Below are 18,742 nucleotides of genomic sequence, written 5' to 3'. Positions count from 1 at the left end.
CCCGCTCCAGGGTGCCTGTCGTCGGTTTTTGTCTTCTTTTTTAGGAGTGAAGCCTCCGGGCCCGGCCTCGGTCGCCGTGCATCCCGCGCAGGTGATGAGGGACGCGGGGCGCACCCAGCGCCGAGGGCTCCCGCCGCTGGACGCCTCCATTGTGTGACCACAACCAGGGCCGGCCTCGCACCAGGTAAGCTGGCCGGCCACCCGCAGCCCTCCGGGCCTCTGCGGCCACGGCCCCACGCCCTCCTCCGCCAGGACTCGCCCCGCCGTCCCCTGCTTGGAAGAACTCCGCAGAGCCCCCTCCCCGACTCGAGCCCTTCCGGATCAGCCGCCCCGGCTCTCTGCCAGTTCACCTCCCAGAGCCCTCCAAACTCGGCTTCTTTGTGAGAACCGGCTTGTCCAACCGCACAAGTCCGTTTCTCCGAGGAGCCGGCCTCGTACTGTCGGGGTTGAGCGCTTGCACGTTACTGTCATTTCAACAAAGAAGACCTAGTGTTGAAAAGACGTCCAAGGGCTTCCCTGCCTACCGGGACGACTTTGGGGATATTTAAAGAGTGTATTGTTTCAAGTTTATGTCTTCTCCCTTAAAGTGGGGCCCCTCCTTCCTTTGTAGAAAGGGTAGCGCTTCCAAGCAGAATAAATGACCTTGTTCAACCTACAGGCTAATTTACAATTCTGAAATTAACTGGAAACTTCTAATGCATTTTCTTAGTAAACGCCACTGCCTCCCAGAGACGGCAAAAGCCTTTGGTTGTCAACCTGTCTTCAGAGGTGTATGTATGTGGTGTGTATTCTTCTGGATCCTCGAAAATACTTTACAGTGGATTCGTACACCACCTTTGTTTTTAACAAGTGCTAGCCAACTAATACTTGGTCTTTTCATTTTTAGCACGTGATACTTCATTTTCCACAACCTCTGCATTGTGTTCCATAGTTTAAGTATGCTGTAGTTTATTGAGCCATTTCCCAGATGGATGGCAATGGAAGTTTAAACTTTAAAGCAGGTTTTTTTTTTCTAAGTGGTGTTTATTCTTTGGTGAGATGGAATTTGTTCAAGGGAGCAGGGAACTATGCTAATTACGGAGAGGAGGCTTTTCTGTTGGAAGCTCTCTTTGGTTAAGAATTTACCTGTGGGAACTTGGCCCCTCTCCTGAGGTAGCTGTGATGACTGAACTGCATACCAGTCCTACGGCCTTGAGGGCATGTGATCTTCCCAAGCCTCCTCCCTTTCTCTAACTAGTGATGGCTGTCCTCCTCTACCTCACACAATTCAGTGGCACCATTGAAAATGCTTGGTAGACTCAAGTGGCAAAGACTTCTAAGGCACATTTTTCCTAGTGCTTTGTTACATGCTGTAAGAAATAAGACATGGGCTGGGTTCTGTTCCATGGTAGAGCACCTACCTACGAAGGAAGCTCTGGTACTGAATTCAGATCCTGGGACCATCAAAAACAATAAAAGGGGAGAGGGTGACCAATTAGCTAACCATAAATCATGTTAACAAATCCAATGTTAGATAACGCTCTCATTGTAATATTTAGAATTTGTTTCCTGGTGATGTGACTTGTACTCATATGTTGCTGTGCAGTAACACATTCAGACCTTTTATGTCACTTCAGGGAAAGCAAATTCTTACTGAATTTATAGGCAGAATCAAAGAGCTTTACTAACTTAAATATTAGCTAAATGATGTGATAGGTAGCATTTTAAGATGTAGGTGATGGGCTGGGAAGGTGGCTCAGTGGTAGAGCTTTTGCCTTGCATGCCTGAGGCCCTGGGTTTGATTTCTCAGCACCACATAAGCAAAAAGGAAAAAAAAAAAGATGTCGGCGACATGATCATGGGCTTTGTAGCTGTGTCACATGCAGTGTAATGTAAGTGCCTGTAGTTTGGCCAGCAAAATCAACTTGTGTCATCTCTTGCAGTGTATAGTTTGGGAACTGGAGGGTGAGGGGCTAGAAATTAACAATACAACTGCACATTAATCACAAATGAGTATCTGCTAGGAAGTTGCGTAGCTCCTGTTGTAAAAGAGCACATAAACAGGGACCACATTCAAGATTGTGGTCCAGAAAAGACTGCAAAGATTCAAGCTGAGATAGGAAGGGTGAATAGGCATTAGCGTGGAGTGAAATGGGGACTACTTTTCCAGACAGAAGAAAACCTTCGGGGAAACCCCAGAGGGGGAAGAGCTTTGCCCGTTCCAGAACTAAGGGGAGCACCTGGTAAATTGTGGCCAGGCTGCCAGGCAGAGAGCAGCCAGGTGGGAGCAGATCCTGCAGGATCTTGCCTGGCAGGTTCAGGATGGTTAGGAATGGTGTGGTTCATCCTGAGTGAAAGGGGAAAAACTGCGCAAGGATGTAAGCGGGGCAGTAATACAAAGAGAAAAGCAGGTTAAAACAGCCGTGCCGGTTACCACATGTAGAGGGAAGGACATAGCGTGGAGAGGGGACATGAAGAGGCCACACCATTTCCAGGGAACTCTGTCAAAAGAGATGTTGATTAAACACACACACACACACACATGCATGGTCCTTTTAACAGGTAGGGTTAATACAAGTAGAGAACAAAGGGACTTTTTTTAACGAAAAATACATGTAAATGTTAAGCTAGTTTTCCACACTGTACTTAACAGGAAAGTTAAAAACTGAAACAACACTTAACAGGGTTTTTCTAAGTTTTTAGAAAGCTATAACACAGAAGTGTTAGATGTTTAAGCTGAAGGAAATACTTGTAAATGTTACTGACTAGGACAAGAATAACAGAAAAGCAAAAGTAGACAAAATTAGGGACTAAATGACTAGGCATGTGATAAATGCATAAAATTTATAGATTTCTGAGTGCAAAAATAGTCTAGCAGAAAATAAATGGAAGGAGTAGATACTCCCCGGCAGTGACCACACTACCACAGAAAGCACAAAACTTACAGGTGGGGCCTTACCAAGAAAGTGAGGTCCACAAAAGACGCCCTGCATAGTCCTCACATGAGGCTTAATGTTACAGAGATGCCCAAACGTGAGTATCTGTACAGGCCACTGGAACTTGTTCACACGAGAAATAAGCTACATGGAAACGCAATAAGTGGTAAAAGAAATGATTGTGAAGATTCCAGGTCTAGCAAAAATAGAGATTAGGAGCAAGCAACTGGAAAGGAGTTCTGAGTGTTGAGCATGAGCTCTACAGCCCATTGTATCCAAACTGGAATCTTTTAGTGAGGAAAGTAATCCTAATGTCACACATATTACTGGGTTTTGTTGTTTTTTGTTTTTTTCCACTACTGGGGATTGAATCCAGGGCCTTATGCTTCAAGTGTTCTATGCTTGAGCCACTCCCCCAACCCTTTTCTTTGTATCTTTTTTGTGTGTCAGAACTGGGGCTTGAACTCAAGGCTTAGTAACTGTCCTTGTCCCTAGACTGGTGCTCTATAACTTGAGCCACTTCAGGCTTTTTCCTTGTAAATTGCAGATAAAAGTTTCAGGAACTTCCCTACTGGGATAGTTCAAACTGTGATCCTCAGATCTCAGCCTTCTGAGTAACAGGTATGAGCCACTGGCACCTGTGCAGCAAATTTCATTCTCTCCAATTAGACTTTTGTTTTCTTTTTGGTTGGCCATGGCACTTGAACTCTGGGTCTGGATGCTGTCCATAAGCTCTTCAGCTCAAGGCAAGCGCTTTATCACTTGAGCCACAGTGCCACCATAGGATTTTCTGATGGATTATCGGAGATAAGAGTCTCATGGACTTTCCTGTCCTGGCTGGCTTTGAACCACCATCCTCAGATCTCAGCCTCCTGAGTAACTAGGATTACAGGTGTGAGCCACCAGCGCCCAGGTAAACTTATTTTATGGTGTGAGTAGTGCTTTTTATGTTTATGGCCATTTTATACATATATATATGTATATATGTGTATATATATACATGTAAATGTGTGTGTATATAAAATAATGGATCATTTCAGTTTATAAAATATTCTGAGGACATGTTAGTTGCGTGATAAGTTCAAGTATTTTTTAAATCTACAAACATTTGGAAATTGCACTGAGTGAGACCCGCTGGAAAAGCAGTCTACTTTGTTTCAGAATGATTGTTAGAGTGGTAATAGGTTAGGAAGAAATAAGACATTGAAGGGGATGGTGGTGGCCTGAGTCCAAGTTGTGACAGAGTAGATGGTTAAGTGGAACAGTTTAAGGAGCTTCAGAGGTAGAATGTCCTCAACTTGATAGGGCAGGCTTCTGGATTGAGCACTTGAAGGATTGTAGCAGGCCTTGGTGGGGACATCTCACCTAAGAGTCAGTGTACTTTCAGTTGGAGACCTGTCAAGTTTGAAGGACTTCTGGGATATGTAGATGCCTCATGAGGGTTTCCCAGGGGTGGTCTGTAGTGCAGGAATTAAGGCTGCTGTTTAAAACAACTGGCTACAGTGTGGAGCTCCTTACTGTGACCAGTTTTTCCTTGACAAAATTGTTCGTTCGGAAATTATTTAAGCTGGGAATGTCTGTCCATCTTAGACTGCACTGTCAGCATCTTTTGAATATATGATTTAAGGTCATGTGACTCGGGATGACTCTTGAGTTGTTTTGGAGTACATCCAGTTAAACTGCGTAGGACTTCTTGGGATATTGTCCAGTCATCCTGTTGCCAGACTGTTCCCACCCACTTGGAGTGACTTGAGTTGATGACTGATGCCCAGACCTCCCTCCAGTGGATGTGGTAGAGATTTTGGAGTTGAGTGTCCTTGCCACTTGGCTAGGCATGGGTGAGCATATGCAGAGTAAAGTGAAGGCTGGAAGCAGAGCTGGGCTTGGCTACCACTGCCTCCAGAGATAACAGGAAAGTTGGTTAGAGAAGCACAAGAATTCCTTAGCCAACATCTGGCTGAATAGTGATTAAAGGCTAGAGGCTTTCTGGTGAGTGCATCATGACCCCAGGCTCTAGCTGGTAGCTTCTTGGTGTAGGGCTCAAGGGTCTGGATGTTGGCAGGGTTAGTTAGGCTGCTTGCTGCCTAAATCACTGGCCTGTCCTGGGCAGTACCCACCTGCTGTGTGCTGCTCCTCACTCTACACCCTGCAGGATGAGACCTGTGTACCCCAGAATGGCTCCTCCAAACCATCTTGGCTCTGTTACCCTCTAGCCTGCTTCATAGACACAGCCTTTCCACCTCCTAGGCTTGAGTTCTCAGGGAGGAGAATCTGGTTGGCTCCTGAGTACACCGTTCTGGGGAGGTTTCCCTGGTGTGCTAAGTCTTGCTGCCAGCCAGAAGAAGAGGGTGCTCGAGCCTGCCTGGAATTTGGATGGAATTTTAAATATCCTAGATAGGGCACAAAGGGGTCAGAAGTAGGGCTGAGGACGTGGCTCAAGGGGTAGAGCACCTGCCTAACAAGCATAAGATCCTAAGTTCAAACCCCAGCACTAAGGGACTAGGAGTAAAACTAAAGTTGGCAGATTGAAATTATTAGGCCAAGTTTAAAGTAGCCACACCAAGTCACAGGATGGCCACTGGTAAAAGCAGACAACTTTTACAGAGAAATGGAAGAAAGGTTTTTTTTTTTTTGTTTTGTTTTGTTTTTTAATGAACTTGATTTTTGGAGATGTATCAGAAGCATTTAAAGCTTAGTTTTCAAAAAGTGTGATTTTCATGGCTTCCCAGCCCTGAAGCAGCTCTCTGCCTTTGTTCTTACTCTGGAACATGATGTGTCCTGTGTCACCTGATACATTGTAGGATGTTCGATAAAGCTATTCTTGAGCTCATTTATTTTTCATAGCCCTGCAAGTTCATCAAATAATCATCGCTTATATTCTGGTCTTATTTTACAGCACATTTCATGGTATTGGGACATTGTAAGGAGGCCATTGTAGCCAGAGCAGACCTCTGGCCCAGGATGTAAATTCTACCTCTTAGGCTATGAACAAACAGTAACAAGAGTTGAAACCTTTTTTCTTCAGTGGAGTGAGTGCCATTATATCCCTCTGGCTCAATCATTCCCCCCCCCCCCCAGGGCTGAGGACCCAACCCAGGGCCTTGCCAGTGCCAGGCGGGCGCCCTTCTGCTGGGCTAAACCCCCTGCCCCTGGCTCAATCATTTTTACACATGTATGGCCGAGCCTGGTAGAGTTGACTATTTCACAGGTTCAGCGTGCTTGGCACTGTCCTGGGGCACCGCAGGCTTCTCATTACTGTGTTCCATTACTTGTTACTGTTGTCTTTACATCATGATGACAGTTGGAGTGGGGAACCTGCAGGGAGCATGCTCACATTTCCATAGCTTTCCAACTTATGAGCCAGTGTTGGAGCGCCCTCTGGAGTCACTGGGAACAACTGGGCTTTCTGTGACAACCAGAATTGAGGACCAGGGGAGGGGCAGGCCAGATGGGTGAAATGTGTGGGTTTGAGTTGGCAGAGCATTGAAGTGGGGTTGTATAGGGCCAGGTGCTCACCCTGCATGCAAAGCACAGGGTTTTCCGCAGCTAGAGAAGAAAGCACACCAGGTCAGGAGGAGCCAGAGGAACATGGCTAGCAGTGTCCAGGGAAATAAGTAACAGAGTGTACTGAAGGTGTGGCTCAGTGGGAGAGCACCTGCCTAGCAAGCATAGGCCTGAAGTCAAACCCTGCTACTGCTGACAGTAAGTGAAGCCCGCGTAGAACTTGTGAGTTTCTTCTCATGTTCCCCATGCGGTCCATTTCTTTTCAGGTCTCCAGCATTTTTTGGGCCTTTGACATGTTCGTACGTCCTACAGACTGCTTTGCCTAGGGGTAAAACATGCCAGTCTTGCTGGGGAGTGTAGTTGGTATGTCTTCTCATGTCTGGGAGAGTGGACGCTCCAGGAACCTACTTGTGGGACTGAAGAGCCTCCTGGGAAAATTGCAGTTCAAGAGAAATAAAGGAGCTAAGGATTTGTTCCCCTGGTTGCTAGGAATAAAGAGTGGTAATATTTTAAGGATGAGCTGTGGTGGGGATGCGTGTAGACTAGAAGATACCTTGGGTGCTTCAGAGACAGCTTTCCAGCTGGTGGCCTCCTGTCTCCTTTTGATGCTTACAGGCTTATTTCTCTTGTTCTGCATCTTTTATATCTTTTCTCCCCTCAATTTCTCCTCACTGATGGGTTCTCCTTCCTTCTCAGGCCCTCTATAGTCTTTATGCAAATGCAGCTTTACCTCTCAAGCTCATTCCTCTTTCTTTCAGCATTGTTTAGATTGCTGAGAAATAAGGAATCTGCTTTTCATGTCTTTCTGAGTTATACCATCATCACAGTTAAGCTTTTGGGTCCCAGGGGCTGTGTTTGGTCTCAGAAGTAGTCATGTGGCCCAAGGGCAGCCTGTTCTCCTTAGAGCTGAGGCAGCTCGTATATACCAAAGCTGGAGCTGCACTGTGCTGGAGCTGGTATGCATCCCCTCCCCGGGGATGCCCACTCTTGAACACACAGCCTATGCGTGGCCCTCATTCTGAGCCAACCCTTCGTGTCCACAGTGGAATCAATCAATGTCCCTACTTTCACTTTTCTATTCCCTTCCTATTTTGTAGTCTCTGACAGTGCAGGACCATCATAGTCTGTGTGACTCCTTGAAGTTGGTCTTAACCCGAGTCATTGTAGAGTAGAGTAGAGGGTGGAGGTGGAGTGAGTAGGGTCGTGGTAATGGATCTGTTGAGGATCTCAGATAGGCTAGAGGCTGTTGTAAGTACTCCTGTATGAACTTCTATAAACAAATAATAGTTGAATGATAGTCCTTTCTTTTTAATCATCTCTCTCAAACTCCCTTCTTGTCATTTTAGCTTGAACTTACAGCCTGGGCTTTTTTGCTCAGAGTGAGCGCTCGACCACTTTGAGCCACAGTTCCACTTCCAGTTTGCTGGTGGTTAATTGGAGGTAAGAGTCTCATGGACTTTACTGCCCATGCTGGCTTTGAGCTATGATTCTCAGATCTCAGCCTCCTGAGTAGCTAGGATTAGAGGCATGAGGTCCCTTTTTGACCTTTTTGGTGACAGCTGCCCATCAAGGGTTGGTAAGGGTAAGATGGGAGTCCAGTCTAGTCCAGCTGGACCTAGTTTGTCTCTAAGACTCATTTCATCTGAAGCATCCATGGACATAAGCTGGCTTCCCACTCTGAGCTGCTAGCCAGTGTGTCTGTCATCCAGGCACCTGCTCCTCAGAGTGGGTAAACTTCCCATGGGTGAGTGTATTGTGATGGGAGGTTCCTGTATCTCAGAGGGAAGATGTGCAGACTGCCTGGATTGCCTTTCTTTGGTTTCTCATTCTTTGAGCTGGGTGGGCCATTTGATCTTCAGAATGTTTTGATCCTGAACTCTTCACCATGTAACCTGCTTTTTTCTCTTTATCTCCCACCTAGCAGGACCTCAAGCTTCTGTAGCCCTTCAGCCATCAAAGGCCCTGCCTCTGCCTTACTGGAATGTCCTGGCACTGTGGTAAGTTTCCCCTCTCTGCCCCTTAGTCCAAGATGGAGAAGCCCCTTTGAATATGTTAAACGAAAGCTATCTCTGGAGTTTCTTTCGAGCTTTGAGCTCAATAGGGAAGACACTCACGACTACAGCTTGCTTTGTTGGTGTTGGTGTTGTCAGGTGTGGTCCTTACTCCGTGAGGTATCTTCATCTGTTCTCTGTTCATCTTCTTCCCACCTGGGCCACTTGGGCACTGGCACTTTGCTTTTCTGTTTCCCCCTTGGCTTTCAGGCCTTCTCTAGCTCCTAGAGTTCATGTCCACCTTCTCCCACAGTTTTGTCCTCACTGAGTTAACAAAACTCTTGCTAAGGGTGTTGCTTCAGAAGTTTGTGGTGGTTTCTCTCGTAAGTTTGACCTGTGGCCTTCTCCCTGAGCTGGTTCCTGGGAGCCGTGTTTTATATCAGCATCTGCACACAGGATCTGGAGAGCTGCCTGCTCCCAGCACAAGTGTTTCGTTTCTTTGACTTTCTCATTTGAGCTTTTAGACCTCTGATCATATTTTAACAACCCCTTCCCAACTCAGGAAGCTTAGGAGTATTTTTCTGTGGGACAGGAGCTTGTTCACCTTTGTTGGGTCATTGCTGAAGTGCACAGTGTTCTTGTTGACTTGTGTGGGTTGTAGAATCAAGTTCTGCCCCTGTGGCTGGGAAGCATGAGACAAGCACCCCTGGCCAGCGTCCAATGAGAGCAGGACGCCACTCCTCCCCCCTGTTACCAGCTGGAACAGCTGGGTTGGTGGTGGGCCTCCGGCCCCGTGGCTCTGACTGCGCCAGGTTGGAGGGCTGACTGCATGTGGATGTGTAGTGCTTTCCATTTCCACAGGCCACTCCTCATGAAGTGCACCATCCTTTGTTCATTCTCCCGAGTGCCACATTGGGTTCTGGCCCACTGCCCTATTTGGAAGAGGGTAGAGGTGTACCTGCCGCAGCAGGTGTTCTGTGTTTCTTTCTGGTCCTGCTCTCTTCTGAGTTGACTTCTTATTACAGTGGTTAATACTGAAGAATCAGTTTTGTGAATTCTTTTCACACCAAGGTATTTGGTCTCTAGCTTGAGTCTTCCATGGGATATTACTTAGGATGTTCCAGTCTCCTAGTTTCTAGTTCAGTTCTGCTCCATCCAAGGTACCTAGGGCTGAGGGGTTTGCTGAAACCACTGGTCAACCTTGACAGCAGCCTTTAGTAGCAAGCACCTCTAAAACAGACCGGCAGCAGTGTGGTTGGAACCGTACACAGCCTGCTTCCTTTAGTGGGTGGCGGTGCACTGGGTACCTGTGGCCCTCCAAGGTGCCACCTAGTGTCTGGGTGCTGTTCATCTTTGTGTGAGTCTGCACGCTCCTTCTGTCTGCTGAGCAAGTCTGCTCACTCCACTCCTTGGACAAGTCTGTTCAGGAGTTGTGACCCAAGTGAAGAATAACCGGCCCAGAAGTTCACATAGCAGTCAGATTTGTGGAGCTGAGCCCAGGACAGGATGGGCCTGGCAGGGCAGGGAAGCAGGAGAGGGCGCTTTTCTTGAAGGACTCTATTTTGCTTTAACCAGGTAAGAAGAGTGTCGTCATAATGTGCATGGAGGTTAATACTGCTAAACTGTGCACTTAAAATAGTTAAGATGGCATTGTTACATCATTTCCTATCACACTTTCAAAAAAACATACCAAACCCTCAAGAATCCCACATCCTTAACTTTCCAGCTGCTCCTTGAAGTGGTCATTCTGCCCAGGCATGACTGAGGACCTGCACCACCACCCCCATCCCCCTACCCCGCCTGCTTGCCAAGTCGACTGTGTTGTTTCTTCCGGTGGTGGCTAATCTGCATCTTGTGGCCCTCAGGCATTGCTTTGTCTCTTAGCAGGGGTGGCTGTGGAGTGGGGCCTGAACTCTGGGCCTGGGCGCTGTCCCTCAGCTCTTCAGCTCAAGGCTAGCGCTCTACCACTTGAGCCACAGCGCCACTTCTGGCTTTTTTCTTTTTTGCTAATGTGGTGCTGAGGAATCAAACCCAGGGCCTCATGCATGCAAGGTAAGCGCTCTACCACTGAGCCACCTTCCCAGCCCTGGCTGTGGATTTTGTGCTTTGGTTCTTTCTTCCAGTTGGCCTGTGAGTGGATTTGACCTGAGCCCTATACTTCTCCTGTGCTCCTGCCTCACCCAGTTCCCCTGCCCGGAGGCCCCCAGCAGGCCAAGTACTGGAAAGAGGGTGCGCACTCTTGTGCCTTCTCAGTAGGCCTCCTAGTGTTGTCCTGAGGAGAATCTGTTGTCAGTCACTGTACCAGTACCCTCCCTCCCAAGGGTTGAGTGGGTGTCAGGGACCAGGGCTGTACCCTTCTCCCATGGGAGGGCAGGCAGGGCCCTGCAATGACACATGATCTCACGTTTGTAGCTATACAAGTTGAAGCTCATGGGAATAATAGCAGTCACACAGCTAGTCAGACCAAGAACTGGAACCTGGGTCTTTTGCCTCCACGTGTTTCTGCTTCTTACCATGTATGATGCTTCGCACTTACTCACAGATGAGCTGAGGCCTGGCCTGGGGCTGGAGAGCAAGGAGGGGAGTGGAGCACAAGCTGAGGCAGCACCTGGGGTCAGACCTGTGAATGAACGGAACACCAGAACAAGGCCTAGAGAGGCATGGCGGGCGTGGGTGTGGGCAGAGACAGCCGCAGACACCAGGGGACTCTGGCTCTGAGCAGAGGAGGAGCCCTCATTAAGGGAGATTAGATCATCCGGGCTTGAGAAGCCTCTGCCTGTGAACTGCAGCACTTGGCAAAGGAAAGAATGTGTCATGCACTAATTAAAATGTAGGAAATAAAGAAACAAATATTTATTTAGCCTCAGCTATGCTGTAGGCACTCTGATAGGTACTTTCCCACTTATTATCTTCTTTAATTATCCTGGCCAGGTGGAGACATTGTGCCAGTCTGTGTGCAGGTCAGTCTGAGATCAGCCACGGTCACAGAGCAGGTCCCCTGCAGGTCCCCTGCGGCTCTCTGGGTCAATCCCCAGTTCTTTCTGCTTTGGTGCTCACCACAGTCTGTAGCATTGTCTCTTGGGTCTGAGAGACTGCTGAGGAAAGACAGGAAGCATTTTATTCTTTAGTTTTTATCAGAGCACCGCAGCTGGTGCTGACTTCCCAGTGTGCTAGAGCCTTGGCTCTCCCTCTCCACCTGCCCGCCCGCCCGCCCGCCTGCCCACCTGCCTGTTCTTCACAACGCCTGGGCTTGGATGTGCAGCGTGCTTCTATCTGCTGGTTTCCCATTCCTTCCACGCTGTGCTGAGGACCTGTGTTCCTGGCTGGGTCAGCTCATACTCTGGCACAATCAGTGGCGCTCTGACCTTGAAGCCAGCATTTGTCCAGGGGTCACATTTGTGCTTTGCTGGAGCAGGGTCTTCAAGGGAAGGGTTCTTGGTATGCGCCTCTCTGTCACCTCTCGGGACATGTGGGTGATGGAGCAGAAAAGGAAACTCATTTTCAAAATCAAATTTTATATTGTTATTTATTTTTTGTTGGCTGTGGGGCTTGAACTCAGGACCTGGGTACTGTCCCTGAGCTCTCTTGCCCAAAGCTAGCACTCTAGCTAGCAGTTTGAGCCACAGTGCCACTCCCAGTTTTCTAATGTTAACTGAAAGTAGAGAGTCTCACAGCCTTTCTTGACTGGCTTTGAACTGAGATTCTCAGATCTCAGCTTCCTGAGTATCTTGGATTACAGGCATGAGCCACCAGTGCCCAGCTACAAGATCTTTTTCTCAGTTTAACGTTTGTGTCTTTTCCTTCCATTGAAGGTTGGTTCCCAGCTTTGCTGTGAATGACATCTTTGCACTGTCTCTTGTTCTGCACTGGGTCAGGTGTCAGCCGGCTGCTAGACATGTTCTTTTTCTTTTACAATTTTAGGGGTGTTTTTTGTCTTCCTGCTTAACCTTCTTTTTGAGTAGGGATAGTTACACCCTTGTGTCCTTCCCCATAGGTACTGATTGGGGTGAAGGCTCAGGTTAGGTGATACCACACTACTCTGTGTGTGTGTGTGTGTGTGTGTGTGTGAGTGTGAGTGTGTGTGTGTGAGAGAGAGAGAACATGCATGTGCTTGAACTCTGGGCCTGGGCACTGTCCCTAAGCTCTTTTACTCAAGGCTAGCACTCTACCACTTCAAGCCACAGTGCCACTTCCGTTTTCTGGGGGTTAATTGGAAATGAGAGTCTCATGAACTTTCCTGCCCAGGCTAGCTTTGAACTGTGTTCCTCATCTCTCAGCCTCCTGAGTAGTTAAGATTACAGGCATGAGCCACCGGAACCTGGCCCACATTGCTTTATCCCTGTAAGTGTGGAAGCTCGCCCAGGACATCTGTGCCTCTGCCATGCGGAGGTGGTGCTCGTCCTGCCCAGTGCCTCTGCGGCACCTCGTGGGGCAGCTGCCAGGGCGCGCTCGTCAGCAGGTTTGCGGTGGTAAACACTGCTTCAAGGAATGATGCGGTGCCCGGTGCCTGGCCACTGCCTGCCCACTGGCATATTTGGGGCACACATCTATGTGGCACATGACTAGAGCACAAACATGCATCTAGTTTTTCTAGATATCCACCTGTATCTTTGCAGGAATTCTGAGTGCCTCATTGAATTTCATTCCCAAACACTTAGACCTGCAGCAGTTCAGTTGTCTCAGGCGCCCCACACACCCTGTCTGCAGGAGTCGCGAGGTACCACTGTAGACTGTGAGGAGGAAGCACTGCTGACGGCCCTCACATAAAGATTCGGAGAATCTCTCCTCGCTCCACTTGCCGAATGCATTGGTGTGGGTTATCCCAAGACTGGAAAGAGGCACTGCGAGGGGCCCCCTCTTGCTCTGTCCCAGGATGAAGCAGGTCAAAACTAGGAGCGAAGAAGATAATTATAAGTTAGATGCTTTGAAGAGATCAAAGGAGATTAAAATGGAGTCCAGCCAGGCCCTTGTTTAGGCAAACGTGGTATACATGACACATAACCATACATAGTCAGGGAGAGAATGGTTCCTACACTGAATGTAGCATGTACAAAGGCCCTGAGGCAGAAAGCAGCTTAGGGTATATGAGAACTAAAGAACAAAGCCAGTGGCAAGAAACTATGGGTGAGGTGGGCGAGAGCAAGTCTGGGGCATATGAGGACGGTGTCAAGGACAGTGGAGCTGGGGCTGGTGCAGCAGCGTGGCGTGATACATCCTCTGTAGATGAGAGGGCAGTGCAAGCAGAGTGTTGTTTTCCGAAAGTGGCATTGTTCATCCTGAACTTGCCGGTGGGGCTGCATTCCGTGTTCCTTTGTGCAGGACAGCTGCCTCTCACTGTGGGTCTCTAGAGGATTTCTTGCTTGGTCAGGGTCACCCCTGGTTCCCCATGTGTTTCCTGGCTGATTGCAGCGTGCAGTGGTAACTGGATCATGCGCGTGGCTAGAACAGGAGCGTGATAGCACCCCACTCTCGTCTTTGGACCTGTAATCCCAGGAGACCTGTCCCTCTAGAAGATAAGGGAGCTGGGGCTGGGAAGGTGGCTCAGTGGTAGAGTGCTTGCCTTGCATGCCTGAGGCTCTGGGTTTGATTCCTCAGCACCACATAAGCAAAGAGAAAAAAGCCGGAAGTGGCGCCATGGCTCATATGGTAGAGCGCTGGCCTTGAGCTGAAGAGCTGAGGGACAGCGCCCAGGCCCAGAGTTCAGGCCCTATGACCGGACCCAAAAAAAAAAAAAAAAGAAGATAAGGGAGCTGACTCGGGTCAGAAAGGTCTGTGCCTAGGCAAGAAAAGAAGGCATTTTCAGCGCCTTGTTTTCCATTTCAGGAGACTGGCGAGCTGCCGTGTGGAGACAGCAGCGCTGGCTGGCCCTGGCCCCGAGGAGCCTGCACACTGGCGAGGTCGCCTGTCTGGCGGGCGGGCGGCAGAAGCACACTGACTGACGGGGTAGCTCAGCTCACAGACAAACTCTGCATACCTCTTCCAGACACGAGCTACAGGCTGCTCTGCCCGAGGAAGACTCCAGGGCTTCAAACCCCTCGAATGTGGACCACTCAGGACCCAAGAGAAAGTTCTCTGTTGATACGTTGTAGGGTTCCTACAGAAGTAATGTCACTTTATAGTCAGTAATACCACTGGGTGAGGAGCACTATGCAGGGAGAAACCTTCCACAGAAAGACAGGCAGGGAGAAGCACGGGCTGACTGCAAGCTTGCCACACACCGCGGGCCTGAGATAGACTGCAGGATGGCCGAGTAGGAGGCCTTCCGAAGGAACTAGGAACCAGTGCCGGTAAAGAAGGTTCTCCTCCGAGTCACGATACCAAATAGGAAAAATGATCTACAAGTGCCCCATGTGCAGGGAGTTCTTCTCCGAGAGAGCAGATCTTTTCATGCACCAGAAAAGCCACACGGCCGAGAAGCCCCATAAATGTGACAAGTGTGACAAGGGTTTCTTTCATATATCAGAGCTTCATATTCACTGGCGAGACCACACAGGAGAGAAAGTGTACAAGTGTGATGATTGTGGGAAGGATTTTAGCACTACCACCAAGCTTAACAGGCACAAGAAGATCCACACGGTAGAGAAGCCCTATAAGTGCTACGAGTGCGGCAAGGCCTTCAACTGGAGCTCCCACCTGCAGATCCACATGAGGGTGCACACGGGAGAGAAGCCCTATGTCTGCAGTGAGTGTGGGAGGGGCTTCAGTAACAGCTCCAACCTGTGCATGCACCAGAGAGTGCACACCGGGGAAAAGCCCTTCAAGTGTGAGGAGTGTGGGAAGGCCTTCCGGCACACGTCCAGTCTCTGCATGCACCAGAGGGTGCACACTGGGGAGAAGCCCTATAAATGTTACGAGTGTGGGAAGGCCTTCAGCCAGAGCTCCAGCCTGTGCATCCACCAGAGGGTGCACACCGGGGAGAAGCCCTACAGGTGCTGTGGGTGCGGGAAGGCCTTCAGCCAGAGCTCCAGCCTGTGCATCCACCAGAGGGTGCACACTGGAGAGAAGCCTTTCAAATGTGATGAGTGCGGGAAGGCCTTCAGCCAGAGCACCAGCCTGTGCATCCACCAGAGGGTGCACACCAAGGAGAGAAACCATCTGAAGATAGCCGTCATGTAGAGAGTTAATAATCCGGAAACCCCTAAGTGCCGCTAGGAAGTAGCCCTGAGCACCTGCATTGACCCAGAATGCTTGCAGCAGTCCCTGGCAGAACACTGAGGAAGCGTAGGTGAGGCCTTGTTTGTTCATTCATTCACACCAGTGTGTCCCTCAACTTGACTTTGAACGTGGAATCTGATCGTGTGCCCGAGGCAGGCCACCTGTCCCATCCCCGTCTGCCTGTCGTGGTGTGTGGCTTTAGTGGTTGACATGCTGCCCCTAACCCTTCAGCAGTACTTGGAGTCACTTTGTCCGTGCTGTTCTTCAAAGCTCTCTTTCGGAGCTCATGCCCCTTCCTTCCTCTCAGTTCAAGTCTGCTGGTCAATGCACTTGAAAATGGACAGCCCCACTAAGAGCATATGCTGGTAATTCTGAGGTGGCCACTTCTCTCAGCCCGCCATAGCCTTCCATCGCTCCTGCCACTTCTGAGCCCACTTGACCTCACCGCCCTTCCTAGATGGCATTGATTCGTTTTAGATTAGTGGCTCACTCAGCCTGTCAGGAAGTCGCAGACATGCCTGCCCGGAACTTTTTAGTTTTGTGGACTCTGCCAATCACTGTCTCCATGTTAGACTTAGTTTCTAGTGGTTGCTTCATGTATTTTTAACTTGAATTTTTTTTTTTAAGTAGCCGAATGTAAATAGCCGGGCAAAGCGAGGTGCACACCTGTCTCCAGCGCTGCCCCGGGTGGGCTCCTTCCACGCGGTGGGCCCTCCGGAGGGAAGCGGGGAGGAGCTGCTGTCCCTGTTGCTTGTCATCTTGGGCAATAATGTGTCCGACTCATTGCGGATTGGACCGCGTACCAGTTCCTTGCAGGCATGGATGTGTATTGTTCATCCATCTTCTTTTCCGTCTTCATTCATTCAACAAGTATTTATTGAACGCCTGAGTGCCAGGCACTGGGCTGGGTGCTGGGAATGCCACTGGATCAGCCAGACAGACGAGGGCCCTGCTCACGGAGGTAACTTCCAGTGGGGCGGACAGCTGATAAGTAAGCAAATAAATAATGTAGTTTGAGGTAGTAATTACGTGCTATGAAGAAATAAACTAGGGTGGTATGTAGTGGGGGGTGGGGGGAGAGCGTTCGCCAGGGTCCGGGGCATCTGGGGCCAGGTGGAGGGGCGCCGGCCACAGTGCAGGTGCTGCTTGCTGGGGACAGCAGGGAGGCGGGCGCTGGCATTGTACGGGGAGGGGAGAGGCCGGGCTGCTCGGGATCTTGACTTCTGCAGACCTGTTGTTTGTTTTGTTTGATTGTTTCTGCTGGATATTAAAAACTTAAATGGAAGAACTCAAGGAATGTTTAGAAGACCAAAAGTCCCCAATGACAAGAACAAAAAAGTGACCAGTTTTTAACATTGTTTTTCTTCTCATTCCCATTCTCATGTGTGTCCCACATGTAGTCCCTTTTGCTCAGGAAGTCTTTGGGGAAATTAAGGACCTGTGAAGTGGGCAGTCAGGTGACGGCATCTGTCAGCTGTCTAAGAGGCCGAGATGGCTTCTCAAGGTGGTCATGGCATTGCCAGGGTGACCCTGGGGTCATCTCCACGCTGGGATTGGCTCCGGCCGTCTGGAAGGGGTTCTGCGCAGAGACTGAGCAGTGGGCTAAGGCCAGAGCCAGACTGAGATTTTCTGTCACCGCCTTGATCTCGGTGCCGACACCTCTGCTGACAGCCTCTGTGCTGCTGCCACCCCCGTCCTGTCCGGAGCACAGGCACAGGGGCCGGCTGCAGCCACCCCAGGCCTGACGGCCGCCACAGCGATTTACTGTAGTGTCTTATCACTTCATGTCACAGTAGCGTGGAGCGTTAGGGGAAAGCCTAGACTTTTAGTTAATAGAAAGCCAGTTGAAATATCATTGGTAGAATTTTAGTTTTAGGATAAATTGGTTTGATTTCTAGCTTTATTACTATTAGGTATGTAAGCTTGGGCAAATTGTTTAATCTTTTGAGTCTAGTTCTCACAAAATGAGAATATTAGGCTAAATAATTTCTGAGTTTCCAGCTAGTCCTAGAGTTCTATATTTCTACATAGTTGAATTATTTTATCATGCTGTTGCTGGGAAAATGACTAACACTTTTGAAGCTACTAATTTTATGTCGAGCTTTAAAGTCCATAATTGTTATCTTCAGAAAATATTATTTGACCTACAGTATGTCCAAATCAATTTAATAAAACCACTTTATAACAGGGTCTGGGCTTGCCTGTAGTGTGTGCCTTCCGTAGTCCACGGTGGGAAGGAAGCTTGGACGCTGCGCCAAGCGGGTAGGGGTCCTAAAAGTTTGGCGGTGGGCTCATTCCTTGGGGGATCCAATTTGGTTCTTTCTGTTGCCCAGCTGGCAACCATAGGCGCTGCTTCCGTTCTGAGCCTGCCCTCCCAGGTCTGACCTGTGCTGAGAAGCAATCCTCTGTGCCTGCCCCCATCTGACCGCCTGGCAGCTGAGTCCCAGCCCAGGGAGGGGAGGGGGCTCCCCCCAGTAATACCATCTTGTTACGGCACCACCATGGGGTAAATGTATCCACAGAAGGTCCCAGTGCCCCTTCCACAGGGGCCACAGCTGCTAAACGGTCCAGTGAGTGACGTTGCTGGAGAGAAATTACAAGAGAGGGAACACATGTATGCATGGGTTTTGCGTGGAAGGGAAATACAAAGGGCAGCTCTGAGTGAACACCTGCCCTTGGAGCCTGCAGCCACACCTCCAGCAGGTCCTCACTTCCCATCATGCTGTGGGGCTCGCTTTTCCCCTAGCAACCCTCAGTCCCACAACTCCCACCCTTTAGCTAAGGCTTCCCTCCTGCCACAGCCCACACACCCTGGTGCACTCCTGCGTTGTGCATTGTCAGTGCCAAGGTCTGGTGGCCTGTGAGTGAAGTGTACCATAGCTGGGGCAGCACATGGCTGGCGGACTTCTTTGCTATTCAAGCAGACGGGAGGCCAGGTTACAGATCCTGGAGGCTCTAGAGGTCCCCGATGTCCAGGCTGTCCCTTCACAAGTGTTATCCGGTAACTAGCTGCAAGGTGTCAGTTAAATGAACTCCATATACAGGACACACTTAGGCCAGAGGTGTTTCCTTGTGAATCTGAAACCCATTTAACTGGATACCCTGTGTGGTTTGTTGCTGCCAAGCCTGGCAGCCCTGCCCTTAGGTGGGTACGGGCCTCCCATTCAGGAAAGGGCT

General features: G+C 49.4%; 1 protein-coding gene across 3 annotated transcripts; it reads left to right on the top strand.

Annotated features, from left to right (window-relative positions):
* Positions 1-50: 50 nt before the first annotated feature.
* Znf664 (zinc finger protein 664) lies at positions 51-17,755 on the top strand. Of its 3 annotated transcripts, none has more exons than XM_013023156.1 (3): positions 51-184; positions 8,344-8,416; positions 14,234-17,755. In XM_013023156.1, exon 3 carries the CDS (start codon positions 14,741-14,743, stop codon positions 15,524-15,526), a length of 786 nt encoding a protein of 261 aa, XP_012878610.1. In that variant the 5' UTR covers positions 51-184; positions 8,344-8,416; positions 14,234-14,740; the 3' UTR covers positions 15,527-17,755. The 3 variants fall into 3 exon arrangements, with proteins under 3 accessions (XP_012878610.1, XP_012878609.1, XP_012878612.1); XM_013023155.1 differs by having other exon boundaries at positions 8,341-8,416; XM_013023158.1 differs by lacking the exon at positions 51-184 and adding an exon at positions 7,821-7,859.
* The last annotated feature ends 987 nt before the right edge of the window (positions 17,756-18,742 follow it).

This window comes from Dipodomys ordii, unplaced genomic scaffold (genome assembly GCF_000151885.1).
Source record: "Dipodomys ordii isolate 6190 unplaced genomic scaffold, Dord_2.0 Scaffold66, whole genome shotgun sequence".
Lineage (NCBI taxonomy): Eukaryota > Metazoa > Chordata > Mammalia > Rodentia > Heteromyidae > Dipodomys > Dipodomys ordii.
The sequence above is the reverse complement of the archived record's forward strand: the minus strand, read 5'-3'. Positions and strand labels throughout refer to the sequence as shown.